This window comes from Solea solea, chromosome 2 (genome assembly GCF_958295425.1).
Source record: "Solea solea chromosome 2, fSolSol10.1, whole genome shotgun sequence".
Taxonomy (NCBI): Eukaryota; Metazoa; Chordata; class Actinopteri; order Pleuronectiformes; family Soleidae; genus Solea; species Solea solea.
In genome coordinates this window covers 17,922,323-17,938,975 of record NC_081135.1, presented here as the reverse complement: position 1 = coordinate 17,938,975, position 16,653 = coordinate 17,922,323, and the positions used below count along the sequence as shown (strand labels likewise).

At 37.6% G+C, this 16,653-nt stretch overlaps 1 protein-coding gene across 14 annotated transcripts in view; it reads right to left on the bottom strand.

The window, feature by feature from the left end:
• The window catches only part of lrrfip1a (leucine rich repeat (in FLII) interacting protein 1a), a 57,384-nt gene that overhangs the window by 14,054 nt on the left and 26,677 nt on the right, over nucleotides 1-16,653 (bottom strand). For 4 of the 14 annotated variants that reach the window (XM_058622158.1, XM_058622159.1, XM_058622144.1 and 1 more), the window contains exons 3-19: nucleotides 16,275-16,292; nucleotides 15,747-15,818; nucleotides 13,773-13,814; nucleotides 12,794-12,844; nucleotides 12,558-12,593; nucleotides 9,709-9,765; nucleotides 9,587-9,628; nucleotides 9,398-9,454; nucleotides 8,131-8,190; nucleotides 7,515-7,592; nucleotides 6,499-6,555; nucleotides 5,497-5,574; nucleotides 3,902-4,000; nucleotides 3,444-3,470; nucleotides 3,205-3,330; nucleotides 2,647-2,718; nucleotides 1,152-1,322 (exon numbers count right to left, since the gene is read on the bottom strand). In XM_058622158.1, the coding sequence (XP_058478141.1) occupies nucleotides 1,152-1,322; nucleotides 2,647-2,718; nucleotides 3,205-3,330; nucleotides 3,444-3,470; nucleotides 3,902-4,000; nucleotides 5,497-5,574; nucleotides 6,499-6,555; nucleotides 7,515-7,592; nucleotides 8,131-8,190; nucleotides 9,398-9,454; nucleotides 9,587-9,628; nucleotides 9,709-9,765; nucleotides 12,558-12,593; nucleotides 12,794-12,844; nucleotides 13,773-13,814; nucleotides 15,747-15,818; nucleotides 16,275-16,292 (1,143 nt within the window). The remainder of the gene's footprint in view (nucleotides 1-1,151; nucleotides 1,323-2,646; nucleotides 2,719-3,204; nucleotides 3,331-3,443; nucleotides 3,471-3,901; nucleotides 4,001-5,496; nucleotides 5,575-6,498; nucleotides 6,556-7,514; nucleotides 7,593-8,130; nucleotides 8,191-9,397; nucleotides 9,455-9,586; nucleotides 9,629-9,708; nucleotides 9,766-12,557; nucleotides 12,594-12,793; nucleotides 12,845-13,772; nucleotides 13,815-15,746; nucleotides 15,819-16,274; nucleotides 16,293-16,653) is intronic. The other 10 variants (XM_058622150.1, XM_058622155.1, XM_058622149.1 and 7 more) reach the window with 9 other exon arrangements.

Here is a 16,653-nt window from a genome sequence, read left to right as displayed (position 1 = left end):
CTTTACCTTCCAATTCATTTATTCTCTGGTGTTTAAAAAGAAGTGAATATACTGAATCCCAACCTGATGTCCGTCTGAAAGGGTAGTGTATATGCTTGATGAACAGCTCCACCAATTACAGTCAGCTAAATGAGCGACAGTCTTGTTGAGACAAACAGCCACAAACCAGGCAAGAAAAAAAGAGCTGCTGGATGTCCTCCATTGTTGTCATGTTCAATGTCGTCATTTGTTGACGACACACTAGTACGATGTAACACTACGTATTTCGCAAACATGGCCCACCTACCAAGTAAAGGTACTGTTCTAAGTCTAAACACAAGTCTGACCCAGGGCTTTACCATTCCATACCGTACCAAACCAAACTATATCATGATGGAAAGACAGCCCTCGAGGCTTGCTCTCACTGAAAATGGGTACACAAGGAAAAAATGATTTATTATATAAACCAGGAGCTGCTAGTCTCCTGCTGCCTCGTTATTAAGTTTGAGTCACTTAGGTAAACACAAATGAAAGGTTTCAAAGACCAAACTCGCAATATAGCACATTTGAACTTACAGAGGATCAACAAAATACCCAGATTTTCTCCATGTCTCAAGACTCTCAGTGCAGGGTGCCGACCATTGGCGTATTTCCACTGGCTCTACTCACCTTGCCCCAGCACGGCGCGATGCGATTAGGTTGCTTCTCCACTACAAAAAAGTACCAACTTTACGTGGGCAGAGTCATCACTGCAGTGAAACTATACGCGACACACGCGCACGCCTCGCCTGAACAGGTACTAAAAGTAGTACCTGGTATCAGGTAATATGCTATTAGAAACGCTACTTAAACCATGCGTAGGCGAGTAGAGCCGGTGGAAATGCGCCATAGTGTCACTCTCACCCTCATATAATCACACACACAAAAATCACTTTCATATATTGTTTTAGAAAAAGGCAGTACTGTTTCATTGTGGCCACTTAAAAAGATAATTTGGTAAGGAAGTATTTGTAGGCTTCTGCAGAGAAGAAAAGTTCCTCTGTAAACATCTCAAGTTTAAATCATCAAGGTGAGATTCTTTCAGCTTTCCTGATATGTCTTCATTTAGGTAAACATAATAACATGTGGTCAAAACCTAGAAAATACTCCGACTATCGTCCTGTCTCCTGTACCTTGACCTTCTCCTCGTATTGTCTGCGGGACTCAGAGAGCAGCTCCTCCAGTTCCATGAGTGAGTCCTTGAGCGTGTCCACCTGGTACATCAGGTTGTTTTTCTCGTTGTCCAGCTGGGCGTTGGACACCATGGCTTTACGATACTTCTCCTCCATTTCTGTCAATCTATCCTGATGGCAGGACATAAAATGAATGTGAGATATTAAGCAAGACTGTAGCGCACAGTAGAAGCTGGTCAATAGTGGTTTTTTTTATGTTGATCTTAAGAAATCAGTCCAGCTGATGGTTGACATATAATTTTTTTTACCTTCCATCTAATAATACAAAACATTTTGACAATAACAAAAGTAGAGCTGCAACTAACGATTATTTTCATAATCGATTAATCTATCGATTATTTTCTCGATTAATCGTTTGGTCCATAAAATATCAGAATCGGTGTTCGTCAAACCTGGAAAAGATGATGTTCTAAAATGTCTTGTTTTGTCCACAAACCAAAATGATTCACTTTTAATGATTTCTTTGTTATCCAGATCAAAGAAATTAAGAAAATATTCACATTTAAAAAGCTTAAACAATCGGAAATCTTGTTTTAATCATGAAAAAAGCTTCAAACCAATTAATCGATTATCAAAATAGTTGTCGATTAATTTGGTAATCGATTAATCGTTTCAGCTCTAAACAAAAGATAAAAAAATTGCTCAAATTATATAAACATTTGCTGAAGAACAACACTTGAGGTCTCCATCTTTATTGTATACTTATATATTTTAAATAAAATTATTTAAAAAATGTCAATAAGTGGCACAAGTACAGAGCTGTGTTGTACTGTACAGAGTACAGGAAAATCTACAAAGGCCTTTGCACATGAGATGTCTATTGTCGTGGGTTTTTTTAGACCAATCTTCAATATTTTTGCAAAGTTTCGCTTTTGACAGGTCCACATCTAATGCATGAAGTTGACGATGTGATGTTCCAAAATATTTTAATTAATTAGGTCCAAAACATACATTCGTTAATCACGTCACACTAAGGGTGCATTAAATAATTTACCTCCAAACTTATGCTTAAAATTATGTTCAGTGAAAATGTAAGTACACACATGAAGGCTGACACACACATACAAACACAGCATACACAGAAAATTAAGGACAGCTACATGCATACGTAACTTTGCCAGTTTGCGTTTTCACTCACAGGATTTCAGTGTCAAAATTAGTCATTGAGTTTAGAATGAGTAAATATTTGAAAAGAACACGAGGATCAGTTTTAACATTAAATACCATGCCTTTGTAATGATTTAGAAAAAAAACCTGCATTTTCAATACTCACACAGTTAGGATAATAAAAACATGCATTGATTTCTGTTTCAATACGGAATCAGCACATTATCAGTCTGTTAACTGATATGTGGTGGACGATGGTCTCAAAAAAATGATAATCATCACGGCAACAAGTGCAAGTTAGCAGCAGCAACCTGTGAGAGGCTGATACCTTGGCTTCTTTTAGGTTTTGTGTGTACTTGGTCTCCACATCTTGAATCTGATCCTTCAGTTCATGAATCTCCTGATGAAGAGTGCAGCAGCAGCAGCAGCGGCAGCGTGAGCGTGAGCAGAGAAGCACAGTGTGACAGAGTCAGAAAAGGTGAAGCAGCGTTTGCCTGGTGATCGATCAATGATCACAGTAACAGAGAGACTATTGCAGAGAAAATGGCATGAACATAACACACAGAGGAAGATTTTTCAACTACTGAAGTCTATAGTATATTTATAGTGTCAACTGTAGTTCTGTGGTTTAATCGCTGACATTTAAATGAGGACAGTTTCTGATTCTCTGTTCTTAGAATCTTAAAAGACTCTGGATCCTGGTCAATACAAAATATTTTCTGTGCATTAAAACACGACAAACCGATGATTCTCATTCATCTAATTTGTCACACAGTTTTATTATAAACCTTTAAGAATAAACACACACTGAATTGCAGCAAAGTCGAGCTGCACTTGCTCCAGTAGTCCAACTCAAAAGAGCACACTTCCATCTAATCAGTGTTACCTTTATTTCTCGTATGGAGGTCTCAGCGTCTACAGCTAAAGCCGTCTCTCCACTTCCTCTCCGCGAGGATGTCCCACCTAAAGAGGTGAGCGTTGCTGCAGTTAAGGAAGATGCTGTTCGGGATCCCTGAACAGAGAGGACAAATATTTAATTATTTTTTTATTTAGCTGTAACACAATAAAACTGTACATAATCTGAAATCACTCAAATTCGTGACATTTAGTGATGTAGTTACTCACCTTCTCGAGATAATCTCTGTCCTCCACCTGTTCAAAAAATCAAGAAAGAAAAATTTGTCAGAATAATCAGAGGGTGACATAAAGGCCACAGGGCCAGAGAAAACCACACTTACCTTGATCTTTCATGAAAAAAGCATAATATAAAACAACACCCCAGGTGTGCTTTCTACTAATGAACAAATCAACAAATGTGATGTGGAACACCAGGCAAATATTAGTTATGTGGTAATCAATAAATCTGTCTGTAGTTCATTTCACAACACACCATGTACTAAAAACACAGCAAACATCATGCTGTCTCTGTAACATACATGAAAAATCATTCAGTGGTTTGTCAAACTGGAAGCCTCCACAGTCAACATACTGTACAAAAAGGAAGGGAGGACGAGTGGCAAAAGACACAGGCGACAACAAATCAAGCACGGCCTGTCCATCACATGGATGCAAAATCAGCTCACATCTGGAAAGTCAGGTATAGTGACATCGTCCAGGTCCCGTGTGAGGCCACTGCTACTGGCTGTACTCCTCAAAAAACTGGCAACAGAGCTGCAGTTGTCCTACATCCACCAGCAGGGGGCAGAACACAACAGCAAAGAAGCCAAATACTGAATACAGGTCATATCAGCAAGTTGGAAAGACCATGTTTAACAAATCTATACATATATATGAAGATGAGACAGTAGATAAATATCTTTTTAAATATTAACATATTGATTTTAGTAAAAATCCTTCTGTCCTCTCTCTCCTGTGGCACTGTGATTGATAACAAGCTGTACGTATAGTTGTACTTGTAGTTTTAATTGTAGTTACAATTTTTTTAATTTTTGGTTTATGAAATCCGCTCTTACGGAACCTGTTGGCATGAGTCACTTTCTTTTAAACAAACAAATCCACTGCAGTGTATCGTGAAGGTGTGCAGGGATGGTGGAAAAGCACGGAATGACCTCTACCTGTAAACCAAATTGCCCCTTTTTGCTCCTCTACAACAGTAAACTGCATATTTTGGTTTGTGTACAAAACAAGACATTTGAGGACATCACCATTTTCATATTTGGGAAACACCAACTGATCTTTTTTAAACCATTTGGTACATTTTATGGACAGTACACAGTGTATGATCATGATAACTGTTGACTTGTATATTCAACTAAAATCATAGCAAAAGGGCACATAACTTATCTGCTTCTCTAAGCCGACTTCTCACTTTGCCAGTCACTAATATCATGTGAACTCATGCGACAAGTCATATAGTGTGAACATTATGTTATCAGGTACACGTCTGCCTACTTACAATAAATAAAATATAATCTAAAGCCACTCTATGTTTACAATTGATGCTCTGTCAAAGTTCATATAAAGATGGCGAGTACCACTTTTTCACTGAAACAAATTGGACAAATTTTGGTTCAGAACTGTTATATGGCTGCATCGTGTAAACACAAAAGCCTTTTATGCTAAAACAAATGGCTAGGCAAATATACATACACCATGTATATTATACTGTGGTTGACTCTCTCTAATACAGACTTTTGTCAAATTTGAAGTACCACTGGAGTTATAGTGATAATCATGTTTATTTTTTACATTTTTTCTCCATCATTTTTGGACTTGTGCACATAAATTTGGGGTTTATCTATCCTAATTTCCATCTGTCGCACCTCGTACTGCAATTCGCGCAGTTGGTAAAGTTAATGTTAAGAACTTAGAGAACAATACAAAATATTTAACCAAATAATAAAGAAAAAATGTTCTGTCAAAAAGACGTATCTTTTTCACACATTTTGATCAGCATGCAATTAAAGGGTGCTCTTCTATTCAAATATATTAATTTCTATTGGTATTTATTTGTTTTTAAACTTGCATAGCCTTAATACTGTATAAACTGTGTATTGTTGCTTCTTATTGTGAAGTACATTGGGTCTTATGCTTTTCATATAAAATATGCTACATAAATAAAGTTAACTTGATATATAGCCTTGTCATTCTACTTTGCATATGGAACCATGTTAAACTACAGAGTGTGTGACAGGGTGTCTGGGCAGTGAAGTCTCACCACTGGACTGGCGCGGGCTGAACTGGCCCTGCTAGAGGCTCTGGAGCCGGAACTGCGATAACTAGTGTACTCTAAAGGCTGCAGAGAAAACAAATTGTCATCAATGTGTACACACCAGGAGCCAAACGCATGCAAGACTGCACACTTAGATGAACACAAGAGGCAGCAAAAGCACTATGGTGAGATGTGTGAGATACCACAATGTAAGTCACTATTCCCGTCATGCATTTAGAACCACAGTCACTTCATCATCACGTTTGCTGGGGGAGGGGTGGGCATTTATTCACCAACTAACAGCCTAACCTCACAAGCAGAGAGGACTGCCTCTGTGTGGAGTTCTGACTCCTGATTGGTTATGTGTTAGAGCCCTGACACGGATACCTTTTTTACAGCAAAAATAGCTGATTTACGGAGGTTTCCTTATATTTTGCTAGTAAAATAACTTTCATCTTTTCTATTTTTCCCTCCAATGAGTTGTAGTGAAGGTTGAATTCTGCCATTTACAACCATGGCAGGACCATGAAGAGCACTGTCATATTGGTAACACTTTCATCGCTCTCACTTCAGTGCTTGTTCAAACCTCAGCAGCAAATGAATGATTTTAGATCACTGCTTCTATGGTGCACATCATGATGCCACACTGGAAAAGATACAGAATGGAGGAGACTCCACCACTACACTGTAAAACTCAACTTGTAAATACTTGCTAGGTACTGGTGGGGTTTTTTGACCAGTGGTTGAACAGTGGCAGTTGTCAGAATATGAAACTTTGACATGCATTATATTTAAAGGGTTTTACTGACAGCAGCTTTATTATATTTCCCATTTGGCAGTTATTTCATAAGTAATTTCATAATCACAATTCAGGGAAGGTTCCTCCTGCTCAAGTGAGAACTAGACAAAAACATTCTCAGACTACAATGTTAGACACACACCCATTCAATTAGTTCACAAAAAAACACATTGAACACTCTCAGAGCTGCATTTCCAACTAAATCTTACATGGGAGCTGGAGCCAGTGAGTCGCCGTGATCCACTGCACAGACTGTCTTCATAGTTCTACACATGTGACATCACACACACTGCCGTAAACATATGATGCCATTTCTCTGATGCCCATTCTAGTACATGCTTTTCTTCTCAATGGTGAAAAAACACATTCAGTGCCTGATTCACTCTAAACTGACACATTTATTGGTGAGCTGAGCTGTGCAGTAACATGCAGTGATGAAGCTCTCAGCTTTGACATAACCATCAGATCCTTAGTTTGTAAAACAAACATTTTATGTGCTCATAAACACACCGATGTGACAAAGGAATTATACATGTCACTTCAGTGAGTGGAAGTTACTAAGCTGGAAACAAACGGAACCAACCCTATTATACAGCTGCTGGCTGATCTGACTGAGTGACCTGTAGAACTATAGGACAGTAGGATAAAGTGAGACATTTGCAAGAAATAAGACAATGGGTGAATGAATAGGGTTAGGGATATTTCATGTTCTTACTATGTGTGGGTGTATAATGTACTGACTGAGCTGTTGACACCCCTTGCACCTAGAACCTGTGACACAGGCAGTCAGACAGGCGCTTAGTAAAAGCATGGAGTTCTATTTGGGAAGTCACTTTTTCGAATTGGAGATAATCATTTCAAACACTGAAATCACACTGAAACATATTTTAACTTACTAATGGAGGCAACTGCTGTGTGCTTTAATGTACAAATCACACATTTTCTTTATAGACCTTACTGTGGGAGAGTGAGTGGTTTACAAAGCAACACAAACTTCAGAATTATGGCCGTCTAATGGGGAGATGTGAACGTGATGTGAAGTGGTGAACATAACGCTAGTGTTCACTTCTATTAGGTGGGCTTTTTTAAGAGGATAAAATCAGTCAACTCTTCGGTCTCTGCATGCCAGCCTGTGTGTCACCTATGGTTTCTCAACACGGGGCACACTGCAGTAAGCTGTACATAAGAAAGTGTGTGTTCATGTGGTATTTGTCCATATACAGACCTGATAACCATTGTAAGTGGAACCATGGTTTCTGGAGGTGGACAGACCATTGTACAAGTCAGAGGAAGTAAAAGAGGTCTGAAAGGAGGAGAGGGAAGCAAGAGTGATGAGCACAGAGAAGCAGGGAATAGGAACAGGAGAATGGTACGTTCAAAACATTCATTCCATTCATCCATTTCACAAAGTCACCTAGCTCTTCACGAGACGGTGTTACTTTCAGTCATCAGTGAAAAGCAATGCAGTGCAAGTGAAAATGTCTCAATATTCAGCATAATCACAAACACACATTTGCACACAAATTTAACACAACCAAACGAATAAATAAATGAAATTGTACAATTTCAATGCACAAACAAGCTTCTGTGAGTCGTCAACACAAATGTCTTTAAAATTACTGAATTACTGAAAGTGTCAGCAGAAAGTCAACTAACAGAAAGTTTGTCGACAACAAACAATATAGCACATATATACAGTATATTCTTTTGTATAACACAGGACACCTGGGCTACAAACCACTACATGCCACAATGAAAAGCATCATTCACAAATTTAGCAAACCACAGGCCATTGTGTTGAGAGAAAATGTGGACAGGTAGTGCAGTGCAGTACCACCCACCGGCTGCAGGTCTGATCTGGAGGCACGAGATGCTCGGCTGTCATCAGTCAGTAAGGAGCTCTGGGAGTATGAGGAGCACAGGTAATAACATCAAATCCACAGCACCCAGCTGCATACAGTCCATGTCAGTATTTGGACAATTACTTGATTTGACTTGGTTTGTTTGACATAAAACCAAGCGTGACCAGAAAAATTAGTATTTACAAGCTACAAGTGCTTTTCTAAATGAGGTTCAGTTCATTTAAATATTTATATATGAAAAAGGCACTAACATTATTCATGCTTAACCAACATTCTACTAATTTTTTTTAATGAATTCAATTTTGTGCAAATCCAGAGCAGTTAAATGCAGAACCCTTTTCTGTTTCTATATGGCTAGTAGCTATAATCAATCAAACCATCACAGTTGCCAGGTAACTAGAAATTCAATACACATTGTGGTGGGTTTGGGGCTGTTCACTGCATGTTTGCCATAAAAGGTGCCAAATGCAAAACTGAATGCCAGCACGAAAGACCAAAATAAGTCCTGTCATAATCTCGTATTACAGACAAGTAACATTGCGTATTCTAATGGAACTTTTGACGTCTTAACAAGAAAAGTAGGATTTTTTTATGACCTGGAAAGTTGTGTGAAGGACATCCTGAATTCAGAGCTTTCATTTTTCATTTTTTTGTGATGTGAATAGGACAGGGGAGTTCCCTTCTCATGGACACAGTAAACAACTCAATTTAAATGCAGCTACGGCTGGGAAATAATATAATATATAGCATGATATCATTTTCTTTAATGACAACATAACAAAGGTTCAATCTATATTGATAGGTTTATGCACAGCACAAAATATTATATCTTGAACTTTGAGTTATAACAATGACTTTCAAAGTTTTACCTCAGATTTGCAAAAGGTTTATCTAATTAACTCTGTTAAACTTTTAATGCTGATAAAAAGTTTATCTATCTCGCATTTATTGCGATAATAATTGATACTACCTAAAATGAAAACATTTTATCATGATGATGTTTTTGGCCATATTGTCCAACGCCTAATGTAGCATATTTATATACTGGGTCCAGCGTTTTCAATTAGTAATTCACTGCAATGGGCAAACCAGCAACAGAAACACAGGCTCAATAACAACACAAACAAATTATTTGTGTCAACAGATCAGTTACATCTTCCTCATTAGACAGACATGAAACCTAAAAGTAGTTCGGACGAATGAAGATAAGGCAGTTCAGCGATATAGTTCAGAAACCATCACACACCGTTAGGTCTAGCCTGGACGAGCGAGACACTCTGCTTTCATCACTGAGTCTGGAGCTCTAACGGCAGGAGAGACACAGGAGAGTCGTGAGTGATGGCATGCAGCATGTGCTTTACTTTACCTCTCTAATTAGGAAGAATCGTGCAATCAACACATCATCATTCCTACAGCTGTGCACGCAGCTACTAACCCTGCTGGATATGACACTGTAGTTATCATCATAGCCATTCCTCTGTGAATAAAGAACACCGGTGAGAAACACTATGGCCATTTAATGTGGAGGCCATTTGTGCAGTTTGAGCTTTTACATACATCTTTGTCTTTGTGCTTATGTTTCTTCTTTTTCTTTGACTTCTTATGAGAGGCACCCTTCGAGTGTATACAGAGAAGAGAACAATGAGGGGTAAAGATAAGCTACATCAAACATCAAGCTTTTCTCACTCCAAAACGGGGCTGAACAATAAGCATTGACATCACAATGTGCAATAGTCACATTACAGGGACGTGCAATGTTACGCAAGGTGTCATGCTACAACTTTTTTACATTCAGAAACACATGCACAGTTCTCATTTATATGATTTATCAAAATTCAACCAGATAAGTCCTTCAGATCATTAAGGTTCTATTTAAACCAATACGAGCGTCACATGAATTACATGAGTGACAAAGTGGTAACCATATGCAAGAATCCACATATCATTTTCACTTTCACAACAAAAGCACCTCAAACACCATCACCTTTCAAATGGAAGGTTGTGTGTTTGATTCTGGGCTCTGCTCGTCTATATGCTGATAGGTCATTGGGCAAGACACTTAACCCCACATTGGTTCTGATGGCTGTGAATGGGTATGAAAGCTGTGTGATAGAAAACATAAATAGCACTGCACACATAGATAAGCTGTATGAATGTGTGAGTGAATGGGTGTGAATGGGCAAATGGCAAAAACTGTAGTGTAAAACAGCTTTGAGTGGTCAACAAGGCTAGAAAAGTGCTATATAAATACAGACCAATTACAGACAACCACAACAAATAAACAACAGAAAAAACATTTGGTGGCAAATTTAAAAACGTTAATTAACATGTTTTGTCACTCATGTTAATTGTTTAATGTGATTGTGAAGCTTCTTTAATTTTAAGCTCCACTGTCCCTTGTAAATTAAGGTAAACAAAATTGTTTACACAAATCATATTTTTACTTTTTTATTGTTGTTTATTAGTATCTATGAAGAAGACACGCTCCTCTTCACAATCACCTCAATCTATCATTCTAGAAAATTTAATTTCAGAATATATAAATTGCAGAAAGACATAATATTGCGATGTAATTTTTTCCAATATCATTCAGCCCTTCTGTAAAAGCAAGAGACGCATTTCATATTTTTTACCGTTTGCAAAGCACACATATTAATCAAGAAAACCTAGGCAACACACAATGCATCCACATGCACAATGGACTCGTCACAGTTCACACTGGTAAAGAAGTTCAATCAAGGTCATTAAAATGATTTAAACAAGACAAAACAAGCTGATTTGTCGAATAAACTGAGTGAGCCAAATAATTTAACCACATTCATGTGGCATTAAGAAAACAGCACTGAACATTTAAAGACATAACATACCCTAAAATAGTACTAACTGTGTTTTGTTTGGAGCAGGAAACCTATAACCCAGTGTCCTTAGTCAGCTTCAAATTGAATCTAACTGAAACCAAAGGTCAGCAGCAAAAAAGCCATGCATGACCCAACATGATGTCTAATCAGGTTCATCTACATTTATAGACTGTTTCTAATATATTGCAACTATTTAAAGATATTTGATATTTGACTTTCATTTGTATGTAGTAAAATTACATTATGGGATCATAGCCCTCTGTCCTGAGACAGACACACTGGTTTGTTCCAGAACAGATGATTCTTGGCAATCGCTCCATCTCTGAAACTCATTTATTGCCGAGTTTCTATGTGAAAGAGGACGTTTTGCTCAGGTTGGAACAGGGATCTGTCCACTGAAGGAACTTGTGTGCAGAACAGTTGTTGTGAGAAGCCAATAGGAACGCCCACTCGCTGTCTAAACTGCCCTGTGATTGGTCAAAGCCGATTTTGACAGGACAGATCTAGCAAAGGCTGAAAGGTTATTTGAAAATTATTTATAATAAATGCCAATAAATCCTCCCTACCTTACCTTTAATTAATGTCCGTTTACAATCACATTACAGGCCATCTGGATTTATTTTGATTTCATGGCTGTGGTCAAAAAATGTTAAATGACCGAGTGCTTCTGCCCCTTTTTATAATATAACTTTCACGTTCAATATCTGGCAGTTATTCAACCATTTAGGAATTACAGTACTGAGAAGCTGACGTCACAAACACGTGTGTAAATCTAATCTGTGATTGGATGCTCGTTCTGCGGAAGTCCTGAGGACCACCATAATGACAAGTATATGGGCGCAAAGCTGAGACACAAATAGACTGGGGGATGCTGCCATTGTTGCGGGCAGTGCACCAATAATGCCACACTGCCGTTGTCTTTGACATGGATGTTAGAGAAGGACCGAATGTAGCCTAAAATGAAAAGCTCAAAATTAAATAAAACCACCGGACATTGAAGAACGTGGACGTTGTCCTTATTTAGTGGGCTGGGCTAATCCAAAATAGTGAAAACAATGGGGGTGTTCTTTGAAGACACGCTGTTACCTGTGAAACAGGGATGCTCTGAAAACACCCCCATTAGTACTTTACTCCTGATGAAATTAATCATAGACTGTATGAAATTAACACGGCAAAAAAAAATCGACCAATCAGAATTTTGATCGAGTTAGAACACATCGACTAATAAATCGACCAGTCGACTAGGAGTTTACAGGCCTACTCAGCTGATAGGACGAAAGGCAGGGTACACCCTAGACAGGTTGCCAGTCCATAGTTTTTCATTTTCTAAATATCGCAAACAGTCTAGGAGTTATGGTAATGAGAAGTATGCATGCCAAGTACATACCGTAAGAGAAGGGTTAAAATCCCATGTTACAAACATATGTAACACACAGACATGCTTTGTATTATAAAAGCTAATGTATCAATTAAACAAAGAATGATTTATTCACAACAATCCATAAAGCAGAGGGGTTAAAAACTAGTTCACAGAACATCAGCTCTTACCCCTCCACCATAAGCACCGACTGCATCAAGATCCGACTGTGCAAAAACACAACAGCACCATCACCAACAACTGCAACTCACACTCAACAGTGAGCAGACACACAACCTACACACCCATAAAGGTGTAAAAGGAAGATGTCTACTCTTTGAAAATCAAAAGGAACTTGTTCATGCCGAGGGAAAACAAAGGGGAGTTTTAGAATTTTCATTACATGTGCTGTTCGAGTGATACTGACCCTGACACTTCCACGGCTTCCCACTGACATCCGCTCATCGTCGTCTGAGAGCTGTGTGAGAGAGCAACACATTGAAAAGGATGGTTAGGGCTTTGAAACTGGACGCAATGTGTGAAGTCCGTCAACAATAACAGTGAATTATAATAAGAGGTATTCTAAAGTAATTATTCTCCATGTCCTTTGCGTTGCTGCCATATAATATTTAAATGGAAAGAAATTGTAATAATACATATTTAGTGTCCTCTGGGACAGTCAAAGGTAACATCAATACCACAATAAAAATTCTATTGCATTTAAAACAGCAAGAACATCTAGGAGAGCAGTGGTCACAAGTCGAAGTAGCATTAATGTTTCCATTTCTGGAGACGGCTCTTGGCAAGTACAAAGAAAAGATGTTTAAAGGTGAAATATAGCAACAATTAGTAAGTTACAAATGAGCTTTAATGTAAAAACAAACAAACAGTAGTGATTAAAAAAAACATCAACACATATCTGAATTACCATTTCCTTTAAAGCATTGTTGTGAGTGTTAGACAAGTTTTTTGTTTTTTTTATTATAAAAAATGAAACATTTGTTACAGAATTTGTCATCATTAAACAGTTATCTTTTTCAAATGGAAGGAAAACAAATGGCTAAATATACAGACAGTTAATTAGTTAATTTAGGACAGTTTGTTTTTAGAAACAACAAATTCAAACAAGAACAACTAATTTGATAAAATAATAACAGAGAACATGTGATTATGGTCTGTTGCTTCTACTTAAATTACTTTTCTGTGACAGTAAGTAACAGCAACTATTTCAGAACTGAGAATAAACTGTATATATTTCCTTAGAATTTGTTTTAGACAAACACACTGCTGGATCTAACAAATGTTTTTACTTGCTCACTGTTTTCTTTCCCCCAAAGAGACATTAAGCAGATTACAATACACAAGAAAGGCATGAGGAGATGGGAACAAGAGGGAAGGCTACAAACCATGTGTATCTGTGAAGAACGTGAGTATCTCTCACTATCCTCCTGGATGAGGGGGGTGGAGATAAAGGTGAAGAAAAGAGGGGATGCAGAGAGTAAAGGAGGAGAAGGTGTCAAAGATCAATGAGACAGATGGATGAAGAAGATAAAGGACACTTGAAAAAAACACAACTTTTGAGGTAGTCCAGTCCAGGCAGTCACATGACATTCTATGCCAAACCAATGTTAAACCTCTAAAAATCGGTTTGTTTCCCATTTCAATTTAGGCTCATGACAGTCAAACGAAGTGTAAACTTTAAACTTTTAAATTTAGAGTATATTTTACATATTTGTGCAATATGTACCAATCAACTGGTGACATATACATGTACATACAATATACATGTGTTTATGCACTTAGAAATTAAGTATACCTCTTAAATGTTACATACTGGACCTTTTAATAGTCATCTACTGCCCATAAAGGTAATTAACAACAAATGCTCTGCCTCATCCTCTATAACTGTCAGATAATGTTGAATGAATCTTACAAGCAGAATCTGTTATTTTCTTCTGATAATAAAATATAGTTAATATTATTTCCACTGTGTTTGTAATTTAGCTTCTGGGGCTTACATATGTGCGTCACACAGCAAACACTGTGTTCCTTCACAGCAAAAACAAACATTAGCCAGAACAGAGTTAATGAATGTCACAGAGCTGAAAAACCGACGTGCTTTCACCACAGTGGAATGTTCAGGGTTTAGGTATAGTATATTTTCTTCAGTCATGTTTTGGCTAATATTCTGCCAATTGCTGACGTTAGCATTCCCCTACCTTCTCCCTACATTACCTTATGAGCTTGTATCCTTGTCCAAGTATACAAGCACTTAAGGGGAATCAATTTATTGAATGAAATGTGTGACAGAATTGGTATTAGGCAGTTTCCAGCAGGTGGGTAGTTGTTAGGATCTCAACTGTCTTCCTACCATCCATGAACTTAGAAATATTAAATTATTAAAGCTGTTTGAGCATAAAATCAGTTTCATTAGTCCCCTAGGCTGAATTTCACAATTTTCTTTACCATTGTTGTTTTATTCTTCTGTGTACCAGCTAGTTCTACTCTCTCCAGGAATAAGCAGGGGTGGGAACTGTGGCACAAGCACAGGACAGCTTGATTCTGATTCTGGCATAAATCAAGCAGTACCTTGACTCCAAAAAACATTATCTGATTGAGTTAGCTAAACGTTGAAAAATTGGATTTAGTACAATTTAAGAACATTTACTTTCAAAGTCATGTTCTCGTCAGACTAACAAAATAAATCGTTTTTTTTTTTTTTCTAATATCATGTAAACATATTGAGAAACCCATGTCACTGAGCATAAACTCTGAATCAGTGACAGCTGTCAGAAAACAGAGCTGTACCGCACCCTTTTACAATGGTACTGCACGGAAAGGATAACAGTTGGGGCTGGTTATTTTGGTATTATTCACAATAGAAACACAAAAACAATATGTACCACGCTCTATCAAACCGTACCATTCCACTTGGTGGGAACATGGCCTAACACAACATCACCTCCAACAGAGCAATAGAATTATATTAGTCAAAAACACATCACCAACACCATGTTAGTCAAATTAGTTGCACACCAGTTATCCTCACTGTTGTGTTTCATCTGACGAAGCATGACAAATCACTTCACGTCATTAAAGTGGCAAATTCAACATAGCAAATCCCATGCAGTCTCACACCATTTGGGCAGATGGTCATGCTGATTCAAAGCCCAACAGGCAGCCCACTGTTTTCAATGGGATTATCTTTAATGGCCGAGCTTTGATTCATTATAAGCTGTTCTTCTCTAAAAAGGCTTAACAGGAATGATCTGGAAATCATAAACATACTGTGCAAACTATAAAAAACCAACAAGAAAAAAAACATGTGCAGGGCAAGAAAACACACGCACACCATTATGTACACAAAACAGAAACTGTACCATCCATTGTTCAATATCTCCCCATCTGTTGTCCACACGGTCATCTAATTTGGTATTCAGGCCATAATATTTCTAAAATGAGACAGGAAATGACGGCAGGAAAAATACAGTTCAGAAAACAGAGGAGAGCTAACTGACGTCCATTATTTTATTTGACAAAATGGGAACCACATGCCTGGAATTATTCCATCACCAAGCTTAAATTAAATATTATCTGAGCTAGAGGTCAACCGATATGGGTTTTTCTGTGGCCGATGCTGATTTTTAGGATAATTAATGGCAATTTTTTGGCACATATTTCATAGATTTTATTTTTTTCCTACATCCGATGACTGTTTAACGGTAACAAATAATGAAATGGTATGCTCTATGTTTCCAAACTACATTTTATGTCTGCGCTGCTCTCCATTATATACAGTAATATCAATAACAATAATGTATAAATTTAAATATTAAATACATGAAACAAAACCAATATATCGAGGTCTACCTCTAGCCTGAGATGAAAAAGAAGAAGAGTAGGCCTACCTTCTGCACCTGAAAGATCTACACACCAACACCGATGAAGAGAAAGGTTTTTAGAGAACATGAAAAGAGGAGAAAATCAATCAAACTCAAAAATGACATGACAATGACAGAGAAAGATATGAGCATGAGAATCAGTTGCCACTGAAAAGTCATAGTCAAAGAGGGACATGTAGAAGATAAACACAAGGAACTTGAGAATGTTGAGCAGTAAAAGACAACAAACACAGATTTTCTGAAGATTTAGAGACTAACAACTTCTTTACCAGGCATTTTCCCATGGTTCTTTAAAGTTGGTAGCACTGGTAATAAACTATTAAGTGCCAGTTTCACTTTAAAGACTTTGTTCCCTTGACTACAGATGTAAGATCAGACAAACAAT